A 20,188-nucleotide genomic window follows, 5' to 3' on the forward strand; every position below is an offset into this window, starting at 1 on the left:
GAGAGAGAGAGAGAGAGAGAGAGAGAGAGAGAGAGAGAACCCTAGTTTTTGAACTAGATCATTCACTGTCTTGGGAAATTTGGAGTTTTGATGTAGGTCTCTGTAGGTCTCTGTGTGTGGAGCATTTTCTTTAGTTGGTTCTGTCTTGCATGGATGGTTACACCATCCTCTTGCTACCATTTGCCTGGCTGTGGGTGTAGGGGAAGAGGGGAGTGGGAGAGAGTGCCCACATCTGGCCAGAGTTCTGGTGCTTGCCCCACACATTGCTCTTATATTCAGTGTGTCTTTGGGGCCTTGGAGGTTTTCTTTGTGTGTGTGTGTCCACTTTTGTCTCTTTGTCCAGCAACATACCATGTCTTACACAGCAGGAATCACAATCCATGGTCCTATTACATAAAAGCAATGCACTATTTTTTCCATGACAGTCTTATGTCACCTCAGAACACAGAGCTTTGTTCACCATTCACAAAAGACTGCTTGCAGAAGTGCTCCATATCAGATCTTCACTTCTATAAAATATGGTATTTGCACAAAACCTATGTGCATATCTCTGTGTGCTTTAGATATTCTCCAGGTTAACCGCAGTGACTAAGATGATCTTGGTGGCATACAGATAGTTGTTATAAGTATTTCTCTAGAGAATATGATGGGGAAATCTGTATGTGTTTAACAGTTGCAGCTCTTTAATTTATATATGAAAAGTTTTAGTCAGCAGTGAACTTAGTCTTCGGATATGGAGAGACCATAAAGCTAAGGGGAGCTGTCTCCTATCTCTTAGGAATATTTCTATGCTTTCTCCTTCACTTAATTTCTTTTGTTTTTTTCTCAAGAACATTTTAAAATAATTTAGCTTACTTAATGATTGTCAGCATCCTAAAACTGGTCTATGGTGTTGTAGTGTTTACATTCTCAATCATACAATTCAGGCACCAAAGATAATGCCAAAAAAAAAAAAAAAAAAAAAAAAAAAAAAAAAAAAGAGTGAAAATGGATACACAGGCAGTTCTGAACCATTCTATGAAAATAAGCATATCTGGTTTAAAAATTTAACATGTAACTCAAAACATGCTATTATTTTCACCAGGAAATATTTACAAGCAACAAAACCAGGAATAATCTATATTTGTAGAAATTAAGAAACCATAGCCACATATTGTGGACACAGCTGTAACTATAGTACGTGGGAAGAGCAGACAAGACAAGAAGATCAAGAATTCAAGGGTATCCTCAATCCTTAACCCTTAATCAGTTAAGAGTGAGTTTGGGTCTAGTCTAAGCTACAGGAAAAGCAATCTCAGAAACAGAATAAAGCAAAGCAAAAAGCAGTAATAAATCTTTGCTTAAAATGGTATAGTACTTGGTTCTAATAAATAAGTCTAGAAACCATTTATAAATTGGTAAGACATGGAACTGTTAGAAATTAAATAAGAGCAAAAGTATTTTTTTAAAAAATTAAATTAGAGACAGAAGAGCCAGCTAATGTTTCTCCTTATTTTCTTTATAAACAAAATTATCATTGTTTCTCATATGAAACCCATATTTCTAATTGTTTAGAAGAAAGTTAGACAAAGATATACTTGATGACCACTTTTAAAAAATTAGTACATTTTACTTTTTAAGAAACATAACCCATCCATTGTTGATAGAGTTACCAAAGAAGGCAGAGATATCAAAGACGGTATTTAGGCAGGGCAGTGTGGTAGATCTAGTGTATGCCATGCTATGTGGAAGACATCCAAGGTCTTGTGCTCACAGATAAGCACTAGATGACACAGGAATGTTAAGCAGAAAGTATTGTTCCTTTAAAGAAGAGATGCATAATCTGAGAGATTAGACATGGTTAATACTCTGGTAACTCTTGCACTACACTGAATCATCTCCCAGACAAGTATAGTGAGCTTCTCATCTATAAAACTTATCACACATACTTACAAAGAAGTTAAGTCTTCAGTTATATTGTATACAAAGAATTGAGTTAGTTATCACTTGAGAAGTTTTTACCAAGTCGTTGTGCTTCAAAATGCATAAACTATGCTATTTGGGGTCAGATTTCTGAAGTTTGAACCAATACCTGCTCCTTAATCATGCTGAGCCTAACTGCCTACTACGTCTGGCAGACCATATACTGCTGACTGTGGTGATCACAGAGACTCCCACAATGTTATATCATAGTACTTCTATAACTTCTATAGACATAGTGTATACCTCATGTTATACCTCAGTACTCCTTATTTGCCATTTCAGTGTCTATAGCTTCTACTACTTGCATTCAACAGTGAGTTTAAATGACTAAGTATAAAATCGTAGAGATAAGTAATTCAATATATTAAGCTAGACACGCCTTGAGCAGCAATGGTGAGATATCATAGCATCTAGTTTAAGATGTGACTCATTAGTCCCCAGTGCTGTGACTCAGGAACACTCATTCAGTCAGTGATGGAATCATATTGCAAAAGTAGAGATTCTGACAGCCCACTCATGCCAAAGAGAAACTGTGATGCATTTCTCTAAATAAAAGGTACAAAGTACTTCACTTAACTGAAAAAAAAATTGTTTACACAAATTGTGAAAGTTATAACCACCAGTTATATCATGAGTTAAGTTAAAATAGAAATCCCTCTCTCTTTCTCTTTCTCATTCTCTCTATCTCTTGTTCTCTCTCTCTGTGTGTGTAAGAGAGAGAGAGAGAGAGAGAGAGAGAGAGAGAGAGAGAGAGAGAGAGAGAGAGTGTAAAACTAAGTGTAGCACTGTCTCCAGGCTCAGTTAGTCTACTAGAAGTGTTGGAATCAGTCCTTGTAAGTTAAGGAAGATCTTATGGTAGTTATGAACTTCTCTGCTACTTATCTCAGAAGTTCTCAAGTGGACTTAACAACTGTATCCTTTGCACTTCTTAGATGCATGTCGGTGCCCACACTGGCATCATTTGGCTCTGAAATTTGGCTGTGCTGGGCTGATCCTTCTTCTCTTGAGCCTGATTGGACTCAGTGTCTTAGGTAAGTGAGGCAAAGGTTTTCCTTCATAGTTTTCCCATGTAAATATTAGTCCTCTTTATAGCACTTGGCTTCTTTAAGTGGGTAAGGTCAATGTCACGTAATTGTTACAGGATAATATCCTGAACTTTCTGCTGAAACATCACATTCCTTCCATGCTTCTTAATTTTTTAGAAAACCATTACAGGGTAAAGCTCTTGACCTATAAAAAAATAAAATTCACATTGTTCCAAAAAGATGACAATAACAAAGAACCCAAAAGTCCCATGTTAGCATCTGCTTCTGACATGCCTGCTGAACCTTGTCTTGGTGTGGTTGTGACTTCAGATAAGCAAGCTCAGGTGTGACTGTGAACAACTGAGAGATTCAGCCATGCCCACAGGCTGACTTGTCAAGCAGAATCATGGAACCTCAGAGCCTTGTGAACCTACATGATCTGTGCTCTTCTTGTTCATATATCCTGTCTCAGAACTTGTTCCTTAATCTAGTTTCCTGATATTTTATCCTCAGTCCAGAAATTCAGATTTGTTGAAATAACCCCATTGCCTGAAGTGAGAAATAGAATATCCTTTCTACTATTTATTTCACCATTTCATCCTCTCTGTATGTTTTTCTTATTTACTAGTGAGATTCCTAGTGCAAAAACCACCAATAGAAAAATGCAGTGTGGCTGCTCAAGAGAACAGGACTGAACTAACAGGTAATTGTGTGGCTTGAATTTCCTGAGGATAATAGGTAGCAGAAAATTTCGAGTTATCTCAGTCAAAGTTCACAACAGTCCTCGATGAAGACACCATATTGCCGTGTTTTTTTTTCTGAGAAGACAGCCATACTTTTAAGAACTCATGGAGAGTCACACAGTTTGTAAATGTTGGTCCTGCTGCCTACTGGTGCTGGTGCACATGAGCACTCACAGGCAGATATCAAGTTAAAAAGTGTAATACTAGTGAATATGTTAAACAGGTTACTTTGTTTGATGTTAATTAATATAAACAAAATATAAAATGAATCCTTTGTCATTAATTATGATTCCCTGATATATGACAGCATTAGTTAGGTTCCCACATGCACTAATGAAGTACCTACTGTGTGTAGTTGATTGTGATGTACCATAAACAGGGCAGAAATAGAACATGTCCTCTCTCTTCTCTAGGAAGATCAGCCATACTAGAGTGCCCGAGATATTGGCATCCACACTGGAACAAATGTTTATTTGTTTCTCAAATTTCCAGACCTTGGGCAGAAGGTCGAGATGCCTGCTCTATGGAAGACGCCATTTTGTTGCTCATTGAAAATAAAGAAGAACTGGTAAATTGTTAAACAATATTGTTAAGTAGAATATAAAGCTTAGCTTTTCTTTAAGCTATGTCACCATCTCTGAATTCTAACCAATTGTCTATGCTGAGGAACTGGAGGCTTGTATTTTAAAGAGTTCATAATATGAGAGATTAATTGGATTTATGAATTAATAACTTGGATGAATCAATTAAAATACAAACATTATATATATATATATATATATATATATATATCTCAATGTAGAGAGAATTATTGGTGGGGAGCTAGGAAGATCTTGAGCAGAACGTGTTTAGAACTAATCGTGGATTAGAAGGTTAATAGATGAATGTAAGTCATGAATAAACATGTTGTAGCTCAAGTATTTCACTCTGTTTTTAATTGTAGAGATTTGTGCAGAACTTGATAAAGGGAAAAGAACAGTTATTTTTTATTGGACTAAAATATGTACAGAAGGAGGAGATCTGGAAGTGGATAGATGGCTCTATTTTAAATCCTAACCTGTAAGTTTTAAATGAACTAATTTGAAAATTCAATTCATATCTATTTTACTAAAATTAAGTTTTAGAATTTTAATTTAGTTTATAAATTCTTGAAAGGTTCAGATGAAAAGACAAGTCAACCATTTATTGAAAAATTTCATGTACAAGTAGATATCAACCCTTTTTAATAGTTTGTGTGTATGTGTGTATTTGTTTACAATGGAATTTTAAAGGATAAATAGTATATTAACTTATCCATGTCAGAGATAAAATATTTTTAAATGCCTATCTGAAATACTTAATATATTTTTATTTTTTAAATACATACCCTTACAAAGAATTTCTTTAATTTTTTTTATGTGTGTGTGCCAGCATGTATGTATGTATACCATGTGCATGCAGGAGCCCACAGAGGTCAGAGGAGGGCATCAGATTTCCTGTAACTGGAGTTACAGATGATTGTAATCTGCATTGTGGGAGCTGGAAGTTGAATCTGTGTTCTTTGCATGAGAAGTAAGCACTCTTAAACTCTAAACCATCTCTTGCAACCCTACACAAAAATTCTTATGTAGTTCTTTAGAATTGTGGCAGAAAGTTGCATCTTAGTTTGTCACAAAATAAACTTCTCTAAGCAGAATCAGAATAGACATTGCCTTTTGAAAATAATTTCATACAAACTAATGATTGATTTTGTGTGTGTGTGTTTGTATCTGTATGGGTATTGATTTTGTTTTGTGTTTAATCTTGATTAATGCTTGTTTAATCTTGATTCATAATACAAAAATATTATGATAATAACTGAAAAATTCATGTACAGCAGAGGATTATACTCAGTTGCTGTGTGATTTACTCTTGGATAAAATGATGCTCTGATCAAACAGCAACAACCAGGTAAATCTGGAGGCTGTACTTCTATAGTAAAAAGAGAGTCAGCCAAAGCCTGTTTTTGTTTGCACTGCACTGAGACAATGGCTCCAGGTACAAGCTTTAGGTATCTAAGCTTCATAGCTCATTCCACAAAACCCATATAAAAAGCCAGATGCAGAAGTGAATATCTGGATCTTGGCACTCCTGCAGAGAGACGGGAGGTGGAGATCAGACATTGGCCCAGAAGAACTTGGACCAGTGAGCCTCGAGTTCACAGCAGGTAGAAACAAAATAGAAAGGGAGACACTAGGGTGTCATCAAATTTGCTGTTCAGTTCCAAGGAACTCTATATAAAAAAGGAGCAGAGGTAAAGGCACAGGAATGAGGGACTTCTGCCTACTGTCTGATATGTTATATCCACTGTTAGAGACAGGCTAGTTTTGAACTCACCCTTCCTTGCAATCACCCAGAAGATGCCTGTATTAGTGTTTGTTTTCTGGTCTTATTCTCACATGTAGGGGTCTCCAGGAACTCAGGGTATGAGACTAGTGCTTCAATAAAACAAAGACCCACCAGCCTTTGGCATGACACAGAAAAGAATCGGACCCTGTTCAACATGAGTTGAGGCTCTTGTCCTCTCTGCATCCAATTCTGTAGACTCACTGTGTTCATTCTGTTTATTAAATACAGTTACTGAGCACCTAGTGTGTAAATCCTGACATGTATTCATGTATATGTCAATACCTCCCCTAAACATTAGCTGGTATTTTAGGAAACTGAATCTCAGCAAGATGAAGATGCTTTCCACATAAACACATAACATGTTTGTATTAGATGGAGTAGGTTTCAGCCCAACTCACAAACCTCCCTTTTTTACACCATGATAAAGATTGTTGCTGGAAAAATTCTTCCCCAGTGACAGTGCAATAAAAAATTATAGGGGCTTCTATCAGCTGCATCTTTAATGTTGATATATGTTTATAATGTTTATCAGTGCATAATAACTATACACAAATATCATGTAATCTAGAGATTTCTTAAAAGTCCAGAGAAAAATGATGGCTGATGTGATAATTGTGAGAAAATCTTGGACAGCTATTCTTTACTCTCCAGATTACGAATCACTGGCAAGGACAAAGAAAACAGCTGTGCCATCATCTCACACACAGAAGTGTTTTCAGATTCTTGTTCTTCAGACAACCACTGGATCTGCCAAAAGACCCTGATACATGTCTGAAAGCCTGTGTCCTGATTCCTGATTGTGAGTCTCATCTGGATTACTTCACTGTCCACATCGGATCTCTGCACTGAACATTCTGTTGGCCCACCCAGTGAATAGCTAGTGGCACAAAGCATGGACTCCAAAACCACTGTCACTTTTACAGATGCTCATGTCCAGTTTATTGTGTAAACATAAATGTACACAGACACAGATGTACCATTCTAGGAGAGGAGTTCTATAGAAGGAAGCCCAGACCAGCAACAGGCAGTGGAGGCCTTGTGATGCCCTAGCTGATCTTTGTGTCTGAGGTCATCTGCAGAGAGCTGCAGAAAACTGTTTGTAAAGTCTAGATTTTGACCCTATCCCCACTTCAAGCTACTTCACATTTGGGCTCTAGAACCTTGCTCTTGACTGACAGCAGAGGCTCAGAGTTAAGGAGCTTGAGATGAAAAGGGTTTGTATTGATTGACACTTGCCAACTAGTTGAATAATAACTGACTAATAATGCTGTGTGTGACAATGAGTGTGACTTTATGTAAACAGAACTCTGCTCATATGATACCTCCTACCCTGTGGTGATGTACCAGCAGACTCTGGGCAGATTCTGGGCCATTGATGCTGGGGTTCTCAGTCTCCTGAGCTGCATTAAAGTGGGATGTCCTCTTCTCCAGTGCCCTGTTAGTACAGCTATAACAATACCACCACCACCACCACCACCACCACGACTACCAATAACAAAAACAAAAAGACTAAGACAGGGACTTGTCTCTTCCCACTGTCTACAGGCGTCCTATTTTAATTTTCTCATCACTTCTTTCTTCCACATTTCTCTATAATTTATAGCTTATGTACAAACTGTAGGACATATGTAGCTAAATATTGGATAATTGTAGTAGGAAATAAATGACAGCATTTTAATTTTTAAGTTAGAGAAATTTTCAAAAATAAGTATTCTGATAAATCTTTTGGATGTCCTCTTCTCAAAAAAACAAAACAAAATAAACAAACCATAAACCAAAAAACCCGAAAAACTTTGTCAAATTTTCCATTGTAATCAAAAGAAAAATAGTGAATTTACTATATAAAGAAATAATGAAATTTACTATATAAAGAAATAATGAAACTTCTTAGAATAGATACCTACAGACCCTCATCACTCAATGTGAAATGTAATAAAATGGAAGCATATGCTGTGATCCAAGTAAAATCTCAATTAAAATAATTCTAAAATAAAATTATTATTTAGGGTGTATGATGTTCTCCTTGTATGTTTGTCTGTGTACTGTGTAGGTACAGTGCCCTAGGATGCAAGAAGCAGAATTTGATCCCCTAGGACTGGAGTTATAGATGATTGCAAGTTGCAATGTGGGTAATACTCTTGGACATCCACTCTGAAACAGTTTTGTCTACACATCGGTGGATCCTGATACTCAAGAATTCCTACAATTGACCTGGAATATCTTTCCCCAGGATTTGAGATAGTCTCACCTTTTGGACTAAACATTCACTAAGGACTGGGCCTGTCTCACTCTTTTTCCTCCTGCCTCTCCCATTTTGCCTCCTACCTGCTTTAGTATATAGATAACCTCCTCTTTTGTGGCACTTTTCTCTCTGATAGCAAATATGACACCACCTTGCTCAATTTCCTCAGCTCCTAAAGTTTCTGGCTCTCAACTCCCAAGTCACCTACCTGATATTCTCTCTCACACCAACCCCAAAACACTTCACTTGAAACTATCTCATCTCTGGCCTCATGGCTAGTTTCCTCCATTCATGGGTCCCTAGTACATTCCTTATACCAAGTCTCTTCTGGACTTCCTCTTTCTTCCCATCCACAGACAAGTCCTTAAATTTAAAATGGTCTCTTTTCCACTCCAGCACTCTATCTCTCAGATATATGCCTAATCTTCCATCCTTACATTTCCAAAACACACAAATACTTGCTAAGTCTGACCCTTACCCCTGTCACTTACTTTTCCAAAACTCTTGACATCATCATTCATGGCTGACCTCACTTTCTCCATTTCATAGCTCCTTTGCTCACCTCTAACCTAAAAACAAACAAAAGTACAACAAAACAAACACCAACAAACACCACCACCAACAACAACAAAATTACAAACTCTTGGATTTCCTCTCATTATCTATTGATCCCTCTCAAAATCTATTGATTCCCTCTCACAATCTATTCCCACCAAGATCTCCCATTCTCCTAAAGCTTGTCCATTGTCTTTGATTCCATCCTTCCAAATTCACCAAACTTACTACTCACATTTCTTACCTGCCTGCCCTCCAATTCATCCCTTTACCACGATGTTCCCCTGATCCTTTGAACTTATATCTAAAAACTCTGAAAGGCTCCTACCCCATATCCCTTTCATGCACAAGAGTATTCTTTAGCAATCATGTCTACATTTTGTATACAGGTGACAGCTCCTTCCTGTCAAATGGCCACATCAAACTTACTCCTCCATTATTAGTATTCATCCTTACCCCCAGGCTCCCCTTCCTCCAATAAGATTATGCATTGTCCACAAATCTCATCTCTCTTTTCACTCTCTTTTCCTCTGGCCAAATGATTGCTAGACATCCACTGCCAACTGACTCCTCCAAATTCACTAACTATCCAGATACCAAACACTCTGAATGAACCCTACACTCCCAACAAGATATAACTAAGCCCAAGCCATCTCCTATCTGATGATAACCAAAACCTCACTTGTGTCAAGGTCATCCAACAAACTCTTTCCCAAGCTTCACTGATTTTCCCCTTCAATGCCTCCCATTGGTTTCTTTATGTCTTTCTTCAAAGCCTTCTGGTAGTCACAGTCCCTGTCTACCAATACCCCAGTTGTTAATTTACCACCCCCACTACTGACCACTTTCCCACTTGATCATGCAAGGATGATCTTTGGAAATCAAAGCCAAGGTCTATCAACATTTTCACACAAATCCCCCCAAACCTGCTATAGACCATCTCAATCTTTTCCAAGAACCTCCCAAATCATCCATGTTCTTAAAATATTTCAATTCCAAAAGCCAAATACACCCCATGAAAGAGTATTCTGATGTAACGAACATCTCTCAAATTGGGTTCTTCCTGACACAACCAGTCACTGCTTTCAAATAACAGTTGTTCCCCCCCCCCAAAAAAAAAACTTATATAGCCAATCTAAATTTTCCTGGCTCCTCTCAAGAACTCTCAAACATACTCCAGATATGTACTTCTGCCAACCAACAGACTAAGCTTTCCTGCATACTGCCTATGCCTTAGGGTGAGATCTCACCCCTTTCCCTGGGATCTTTCCCTCTTTCTGGGATCTCTCCTCCTTTTCCTGGGATCTCCCCCATTTCAGGGCCTTCTTACTGACCTTGGGACTCCTCTTTCTAACTATTGGGACCATAAACCTAAAAGATTCAAATGTATTTCCAAGATAAAATAATTTCCCCTGCAAAAAAAAAAAAAAAATTCCCCTAAACTACTTAACATTACCTGTGTCCTTAGTTTGTCTGTCCCAGCAGTTTCCAAATCAACTACAGACTGCTCTAAAACTACAGCACTAGTACCAGCCATTCTTTGGAATCTATATCCTGGTCCAGTTTCACAGACTACATTTTCCTGTGGTACAACAAGTGAAACAGCCTGCTCTTCCCAATTTAGCAAGCAAGCTTCTTTGGGTCCCTTAACAACAATGCACTAATTTCAGCATGAATCATCCAGCGAGAACAATGCCTACCTAACATGTAGTGACCCAGTAATAAAACAAAAAACTTGTAATGAAGGGGCACTCTGTTCAGCTTGAGCATGAGAGCATGTCTTTAACAGCCTTCCCCTTCTCCCCATTCATCCTGCCTTGCTAAAAACTGTCACAGGATTTTAACCAGCCACAGTTATGAACCCATAAGATTAGAATAATTGGGATAAAGCATTTTATTATTATCAATTGGCTCTGGAATTATTGTATTGGCATCTTGCAAATTTTGATTTTATTGATATATAAATCTGATTGGTTAACTATAAGCATAACAGTTTTAATTCTACCAGGTAATTGGGTGATGTGATGGTAGACTGTGGGGTGCTTAGGGCTTTGCATAGTAGCAAGAGGAACTGGGTGGGTGGGGGCCGCTGCAGAGTTGGCAGGGCCAGAGACCACTGAGTGAGATGGTCTGCGGGAGCCCTGTGGCCCGTCAGTTGCTGGTACTAGTGCAGGAACATGTCAATTCACATTTTTAAATATTTTCTACAACACAAAGTCACTAGATTATATTCATAAATCTAGCTCACAAGATCTGTTTTCTTATTTGGCAACTGACTTCTCCTGAGGGTGACTAATAAGTTAAAGTTATCAAAATATTGAAGTCCAGAAACCAAATTCCCACTTTGACTGACCTAATTAACTTGTCTGATCAAAATTAGACACCTCATTCTATACTGTTTTCCCTTGTAACTTTATAAGCTGCCATTTTCCTATGGGCTGTATCTGTCTCTTTTCTATACAGAGTGAGTTTTTTTGTCCCACTCTTTGACAAATATCCCTTGACTATCTATCTCCCCTGTCCCAATTCTCTCCTTTCATTTGTTCCCTTCCCCTTGTCCTTCTTTTCCTATCTTCTGTCTCTGTTACTTATCTCTGCTTTCAATCCTCTGGGACAATTCACCTTAGTGCTGAGAACTTGGTCTTGGAAGTCCTGAGCCATATTTTGTCTTTCAAGGGCAACATCTTTCATCTCAGTCAGGGTACTGTGGGCACAGGGTAGGACATAACAGATGGGTCATTACCATGCCCTTTGTTCTATGGATAAGAGTGATATGGTCACTATACTTTTGGTTGTCCTATTCTGTCTGTGGAAAAGGCCTAAAACCCCTGTGTTAGGACTTTAGTCATGGAAATTAAGAAAGATTGGAACAGGGAGCTCATAGACAATCTATCCATTGAGACTCAACCCACCTTCCAGGTAGATTTATGTAAAATATTGCATCCAGAAGCTATTGGGGAATTGTTTGCTCAATCCTGTGAAGGAGACTACTCCTCGGGATGTGGATCCACTGGTGAAGAGAAAGGGCTCCTGTTTATCCAGTATTATGCCTTCCTGTCTGTCTCTCTCTCCCCCTAGCCATGAGCTGCCAGAAGCCAGGCAAATACCATTGTTCTTGATGCCATAGTGAAATTGAGTCCTCTTGGAGACCCATTGATCCCTTTATAGTGATATGAAGGAAACCATCAGCACCCTCCTGTGGTCATAAGCAGTACAATCCAAAATCCATAAAGGTTAGGGCCTGGCGTAAAGCCAAAGATCATTATCTAGAAGCTGGTAGAATATGGGGAGTCAGGTTATACCTAAATGGTCCAGACTCAGGCAACAAATTTACTATCCAAAAGAAAGCTTCTACTGGAGTCATCCAGCCTATTGGCCTAAACAAACCTATCTTGTTACCACTGAAATATAAACCCTTTATGATGGCAAAGTCCAAAACTCCAATTTCCCCAGGAACATCTTTGGTAACCTCAAAGATAAAGATCCGTAATGCAGTGGAAGCCAGTCACTCAGTGTTCATGATGCTAGAAAGAGTACATCAATCTTTCATAATTCTCAACTAGAAATAGGTTTGGACTGCTGGCTGTGCCTGGACTCTAAGCCACAATGCAATGACATGTTGGAAATTAACTTTATCAAATAATAAGCTCCATTTCCAACCCTAACAACTATAAATAGGACTAATTTAAGCCCCCCCTGAGGGACCTCAAGGGAAGGTGCCTATTTAATATCACCAAGATATCCCCTGAATGATTTACCCTGTGAAGATTGTTGTAGTGTCAGACACCATATAGGAAAGTCTATGGCAAGCAAGTAAGTTTTCTGGAGATGGTCCACCATTTTGCATGGCTAAGATGGATGTTCTCCAAGATGCAGGGACCTCAGAGAATTCATTCCAGAGTTGCTTCTTGCTGCTGATATGTCTTTCCTGCCACTATTACATAGCTTAATGATACCTGGACATCAGACCACCCTATTGGACAGAATCTATATAAAGATGTACTTTAATGTATTAGTGTTGTGTAAATGAATTTCATATTTGATGATGATGAACTTATAGAACTCCAAAATTGATACAAATAATCTCAAATACCCTATGGAATAAAAGCTGTAAATAGAAGTCTGTAAACTTCATGTAAGAGGGGCTAATAGCACTAGGAAAAGAAAGCAGGCTTGGAACAAATTTATAATCAAGGAAAACATTTCTTCTAAGTTTGGAGTGTGGACACTATCTGGTAATTAAAGATTGTAAAGTAGGAATGGGCATTTTATTATAAATTCAAGGACAGAAAATAAATGAATGATTTATGGAATGATAAAATGCTTATGGAATGATAAAATGATCAATTATCCTGAGAAGGTATAAAAACAAAGAACAACAATAAAGTGGTGGTGTAGCCTTAACTACTTCATCCAGTATGCCATATGGGTATCTATTTGTGCCTCTCTTCGCTGTCTCCCCAACCCCCCTTTCTCTGAGCCTTTCACCTGGCAAGTGAACCATCCCTGAGTCAAAGGGAAAAAAAAATCACAAGTAACTAAATTTCTTTTCCCCTGTTGCTCTCAGTAGGAGTTAATTGCCAGAAGCCAATAGCTGTTGGCTCCTGAATAACAAGAGAGAATTAGAGTACCAGAAGTTATCAGCTTTTGTCCCTGACTGCAAATGCCTTTCCTGTGTACCTGAATGCTGAGCAGGACCTGGGCACTGTATCCAGACACCTCAGTATACTAGGAATGGCTGTCAAGTGTATTTTAGACCTAGAGACTACCTACCTTTTTTCACTAATAGCTTAACTTCTGAATCTGCATTAGAGGAAAACCAACATACTTTTCTGTCTCATACATATAAAATCACATGTGTTCATCTACAATGGCGAAAGGCCCAACTAAATCTAGGACCTAGGTCCCCCATGTGGTGTGAACAGTCTCCATTAACATTTGCCTGTTGGTTGGAGCAGGCATGGCAGGCTCCACACAGTTTAAACTTCAATCCTATTTGTGGGGTTTAAAACCACCGAGGACTTCAGTGTTCTAGTATACATAGATTGGAGCCATTTGGAAAATTCTGCTTCCCATCTGGAAGCCCAGTTTGACTCCTTAGCTGAGGTTGTTCTTCAGCAGTGAAAAGAATTGGATGTCCTCTTTATGAGACAAGGAGGCCTCTGCATGGCACTGGGAGAAACTTGTTTCTATGCCAATCACTCAGGAATAATTAGATAAAATTTAGCCACGGTCAAAAGCAACCATCAGGGAGAAAGAAAGGAAGCATTAAGAATCTAACAACTGGTACCAATCTTTGCTCTCCTGGTCTGCTTACAGCCATAACTATGTAATTAGTCCCATTTCTCCTAGCTCTCAGTATAGGACCCTGCTTGCTCAACTGCCTACTTAGCTCTGTAAGACAGAGAATAAATTCTGTTAAAACATTAGTGCTAAGGAGATGGTACAACCTCTTACATATACTAAGCTAAATTCATGTGTTGACCATGCCCATAGAAATAATGGGGAATGTAACAGGCCTGCCAGAGCTTAGTAGGTCACTAGGTCTTAGCACAACTGACACTATGATGGAACTGACACTGATGGGATCCAGCATGTTGACAGCATTGCCTCCCAAAATGTGAACCAAAACCTAATCCATCAAAGCCGATAGTTCAGGAAAAGTGTCTACTTATACTAATATTGTTTTTTGGCTTTGTAGTTTATAGTTTGCTTCTGGCAAATTGTTTTTTCTGAATGAGGTGTGTTAACCAAGTATGTGGTTTTGTGCTCAAAAGCTCACCCTGGGAAAGATGGGACTACACTTAGGTCCTAAACAGGCAGTTTAGCTGCCACGTGGCTAATAAGGCTTCTATTGGCTTGAACCTATATCTGAGTGTTCTTCTCTGGTGAGTAGCTCACAACACCTGAGCAAGGAGATAGAAAGAAATAATCAAGCTCAGTGCTGAAATCAATGAATCAGAAACAAGCAAACCAATGATCAAAAAAATATATTTCAAAGAATCAATGAAACAAATAGTTGGTTCCTTGGGAAAATCAATAAGATTTATGAGTTCTTAACAAAATTAGAGACAAAATTGTATACAACAACAGACAAAGAAGAAATCCAGGACTAATAAGGACATACTTTAAAAATCTGTAGTATACCTTATTGGAAAACTTAAAAGACACGGATTAATTTGTGGACACATATCACTTAGCAAAGTCAAGTCAAGATCAGACAGGCATTTAAACAGACCTATAATCCCTAGTGAAGAGAAGCAGTAATTAAATGTCTACCCACCATAAAAGATCCAGGGCCAGATTGATTTAGAACTTTTATTTTTTTATTTTTATTTATTTATTTATTTATTTTTTTGGTTTTTCGAGACAGGGTTTCTCTGTGTAGCCCTGGCTGTCCTGGCACTCACTTTGTAGACCAGGCTGGCCTCGAACTCAGAAATCCGCCTGGCTCTGCCTCCCGAGTGCTGGGATTAAAGGCGTGCACCACCACGCCCGGCTCTAGAACTTTTAAAGAAGAGTTAATGCCAATACTCCTCAAATTATTCCATAAAATATAAACAGTAGAAACATATAATTTTTTTTAAGAACAAGGCCACTATAATCCTCATATACCTAACACACAAGAAAGAAAGAGTATTACTGACAAATTTCCCTTATGAACATAGATGCAAACATTCTCAAACTGAATTGTAAGAAAAATAAAAAAAGATCATCAACCGTGGTCAAGTAGGTATTATATCAGAGATATAGGGATGATTTACGATGTATAAATCTAATCAATGCTATCTATCAGATAAACAGACTAAAAGGACAAAACTATGTGATCATCTCATTAGATGAAAAAATAAATTTGGAAAAAAAATTCAACATCCATTCATGATGAATGTCAACATAAGAAAGGAAAGTTATCCACCCTCTCTATATCTTGAAGGCTTAGCTAGAGCAATAAGACAACAGAAGGAGATCACAAGTATACAAATAGGAGAGAAAGAAGTCAAAATACCTTCATTTGCAGAAGACATGATAGTATATATAAGTGAGTCTCAAAATTCTGTGGGGAAGGTCCTACAGATGATAAACACTTAGAAGATGGAGAGATCTCCCATGCTCATGGATCAGTAAGATTAATATAGTAAAAATGACCATTGTACCTAAAGCAATCTACAGATTCCATGCAAACTCTATTAAAAGTCCAACACAACTCTTCATGGTTCTTGACAATCTTCAGTTTCATATTGACACATAAAAAATAAATGATAGTTCAACAATAATGAACAATAAAAGAATTGGAGAAGGTTGTTGTATGCCAGCCTGCCACCTACTTGAACCTGGTACACCAGAGAGGCAGGCTGGGGCTGAAAGAGACTTAGAAGGTGAGAGATTAATGGAGACCAAGACATGATTCTGTTCAAGGCTCACCAGTTTACTAAGAGAGTCTACTTATAAAAGGGGAAGGCCCATCCCTGACCAGTCCATTCTTGGTGTCTGGAGCCAGCCTGTAGGAGATGTACAAAATAGGATGTTCCTCCAAAATGTCTCAGGGGCTTCTCAGCAGGTAGCAGTGTCTTGGAGAGAGCAGTGGCAGGTGACAGAACAAAAGAGCTATCTAGGTTGTAAGGCTCCAACCCTAGGTAATCACCTTCTCGGTGGCAGCAAGGTCAAAGTCTGGATCAGTCTGCTTCAGGGCTGAGGGAGGCTACAGAAGGTATCACTATCTGTGATCTCAAATTATACTATAAATCTTTAGTGATACAATCAGCATGGTGTTGGCCACAAAACAAAAACCAAACCAGCTGATCATCAGAATCAAACTAATGACAGAGATATAAGTCTACATGCTTATGGATATCTGACATTTTAAAATGATTTATTTTTATGTGCATTGATGTTTTACCTGTATGTGTGTCTGTGTTTAAGTGTCTATCTCCTAGAACCAGAGTTAAAGATAAATGTGAGCTGCCATGTGGGTGCTGGGAATTGAACTGAGGTCCTCAGGAAGAGCAGCCAACACTCTTAGCAGCTGAGCCACTTCTCCAGCTCCTGAACACCTGATGTTTGATATAGAATCTATAAATACACACCAGAGAAAAGCCAGCATCTTCAACAAATGGTACTGGTGAAACTGACCTTCAAACTCTCTTCACTAGAAAAATGCAAATACATTCATATTTATCAGTCTGCACAAAACTTAGTTTTAAATGGATCAAAGACCCCAGCATAAAACCAGATACACTAACTTGATAAGAGGAAGAGTGAGGAATAGCCTTGAATTCATTGGCACAGCAAAACACCTTCTGAACTGCACATGCTTAGCACAGGCAGTAAGATAAATATAAATAAATGGCACCCTATAAAGCTGAGAATCCTCTGCACATTGTCTGTCATTTAGACAAAGTGGCAGAATACAGAAGGGAAGTTTTGTGTGTGTGTGTGTGTTTTTTTTTTTTGCCATCTGTGTTTGTGATAGAGTGTTAATAATTAAATACATAAATAACTTGAAAAAATTCTTAAAGGAAAATTACAAATGTCTGAGAAACAAAAATATGGTCAATATTCTTATTTATCAGTGAAATGCAAATCAAAACCACATTAAGATTTCATTTTACAGCAGTCAGAATGGACAAAATAGATTTTAAAAACACCCCCAAAACAAAAACCCAACAGTTTGTGCTGGTGAGGATCCAAGGGGAGCACACATTATTATTGAATGTGAACTTGTACAGCCACTATAGGAATCAGTGTGGTGGTTCCTCAGTACTCTAGTAATTGGTTTTTACCTTAATTCCCACCTATACTCATATATGGATATATTCAAATGTGCATATACTCAAAGACTACATTTTATAACAGGATACTTGCTCAACTATTTTCATTGGTGCTCTATTCATAATTGCCAGAAATCAGAAACAGCCTAGATGTTCATCAACAGAAAATGGATCAGTAAAATAAGGTACATTTACACAATTGAATATTACTCAGCTATTGAAAAAGAAAAATAATGCAATTGACAATTAATTGGATAGAGCTAAAAATGAATCATCCTGAATGAGGTAACCCTGACTCAAAAAGACAAATATGATATGTATTTGATCATATGTGGATATTAACTGTTAAGTCCTAAGTAAGCAGGCCATAATTCCTATAACCACAGAAGCTAGGGTTGAATAAGGAAATACATGGAAGAAAAGAATCTTCCTAGGAAAGGAAACTAAACTAGACACTTACAGTTTGAGAGAGCTGCAGAGACTGTAAGGAAAGATCAAATGAGGAGAGGGGATAAAAAAGGAGAGTGCTGGTGGAAGGGATTGTGTGGAGGGACAGCTAAACTTATGGGTTATTTGAGGGATTGTATGGAAATCTGTTTCAGCAGATGCTTCTTAAAATACATGTATGAAATACGTTTAAATGAAATAACCAAATAACAGGGGGAAATAAGACTCAACTAGATATCTCTTGCTACCAAATGAACCTCCAGTTCTGTGAATGGGTTTCATCTAATCAAGCTGTTGGCTATTGGGGTCCCATGAAAACCCCAAAACAATTTAGACAATTTCCAAGGCTATAGGTTGCTTTTCACAAACTGATGGTAAGGCCCAATTGCTGAAAACAGCACTTACGTAACTCGTTGAACACAGAGTATTCAAGCCTTTGATAACTTAGAGCCTTCACCCCTACTGACTAGTGTTTATGATAATGAAAGGTACTATGTATGCTACCAGAGGAGAAAGGCAAACACCAGCCTAGATACAAATCCTTTAATCTACAATGGTGACTGGCCTTAAAGATAAACTGATGCAGGCTAGAGGGATGGCTCAGCCTTTAAAGGCTAGGCTCACAACCAAAATTTTAAGAAAAACTGATGCAATAGTACCTCAAAAGTTGTGGGAATATCCAACTACTATCTGATTGGATTTAAGTCCTACTCCATGGAACCTATGTTCAAGTGGCCAATATCTTGAGATTAGATAGATCATGTGTGGAGAGCCGCGATAACATTTGCTATCACAAGATGGCGCCGGCTTCCACAGTGCCTTATGCCACTTAAACAAAGAACAAGTTATGGTGCACATGCGCTAGGTGTAATGCACACCAAGTCATAGCCCACCCCGGGGCTTGTCTATGAGATCGTGGGTAAGCGACCAGTCAGGCGTGGACACGCCACACTAGGGTGTATATAAGCAGCGCCTTTTTGAGGCTCTTTGTCTTCCTCATCAATATGCAATAAAGATTGGCTGCAGAAGGATCCTTGTGTCCTGTGTGCGTTCTTGCTGGCGAGAAAACAGTTCGGGACATATGGCACCGAGAACCCGGGACAAATGCCTCATCATCACCGATGCAGAGGTGACCCCCTGCTCTCGGGGGGGGGGGGAAGGATTCAGAACTGCAGGAGGAGATAAGCTCTGAGAGATATGTTTGGTCTTGATCTTTCTCCTCCACTAGAGGGGGATGAGAAGTGCTGCCCTGCGGTAAAGGCAGGACAGGGAGTGCTAAAAGAGGTTCAAGACAACATGTCAGAAACAGAGCGGGGTAAAAGATTAGGAGCTCAAAACAAAAAGGGTATACCTAAGAAAAAAAGGCCCTTCCAAGTACTTTGGATCCGAGAAAGAGAGAGAAAAGGGAAAGGACGCCCTGGGAGAGCAAAAGGAGAAGGGAGAGAGAAAAAGGAAGAAAGATAAGGGGGAGAAGAGAAAAGAGAAGGGTAGGGAGTCCCCTGAGAAGAAGAGCCTTTATCCAGTAAAAGAACTTGAGGCTCTGGGACTCAATAGCTCAGATTCAGATACTGGGCTCAGTCCCTCAGAAGAGGAAGATTTAGAGGAAAAGGCAGCTTGCTATGAGGAGAAGGAAAAAAAAAAATGTAAGTCTCTGAGAGGTATGCTTTCTTACGCAGTAGGTCCAGTAATTGTTGCTGGGTTTGTGTGGGACCAGCTGTTAAGGAAGGGCAGCGACTTTGCAGGAGTACCAGGAAGTATATCAGAAACAGAGAGAAAGGAAAAAGAAGATGCGCGCAGAAAATTAAGTAACTTAAGAAATATAAAAAGAGAAAAAGAAAGGAAGCTAAAAAATAAAGATACAAAGGATAATATAAAATATAAAGATGCGAAGGATAATATAAAAAATGAATAACATAAAATTAAGTAAATTTACCCTCCTCTCGAGGACTTTGACTAAAAAGGCAGCCTTCATCAAAGGCTTAAAGATAGCTCTCAGGGAAAGAGGAGTAAGCAGCCACTGTGCAGAATTCCCAGAAGGAGAAGAAATGAAAATCAGAGCCCTCCTAGGGACAGAAGGAA

At 38.5% G+C, this 20,188-nt stretch overlaps 1 protein-coding gene across 1 annotated transcript in view; it reads left to right on the top strand.

Annotated features, from left to right (window-relative positions):
• LOC110296506 (killer cell lectin-like receptor subfamily B member 1F) overlaps positions 1-7,878 on the top strand; it is an 11,365-nt gene extending 3,487 nt beyond the window's left edge. The window contains exons 2-6 of the mRNA XM_021165213.1: positions 2,895-2,993; positions 3,616-3,690; positions 4,144-4,298; positions 4,674-4,789; positions 6,749-7,878. Of these exons, the coding sequence (XP_021020872.1) occupies positions 2,895-2,993; positions 3,616-3,690; positions 4,144-4,298; positions 4,674-4,789; positions 6,749-6,872 (569 nt within the window). The 3' untranslated portion in view covers positions 6,873-7,878. The remainder of the gene's footprint in view (positions 1-2,894; positions 2,994-3,615; positions 3,691-4,143; positions 4,299-4,673; positions 4,790-6,748) is intronic.
• Positions 7,879-20,188: the final 12,310 nt, after the last annotated feature.

This window comes from Mus caroli, chromosome 6 (assembly GCF_900094665.2).
Source record: "Mus caroli chromosome 6, CAROLI_EIJ_v1.1, whole genome shotgun sequence".
Classification (NCBI taxonomy): Eukaryota; Metazoa; Chordata; class Mammalia; order Rodentia; family Muridae; genus Mus; species Mus caroli.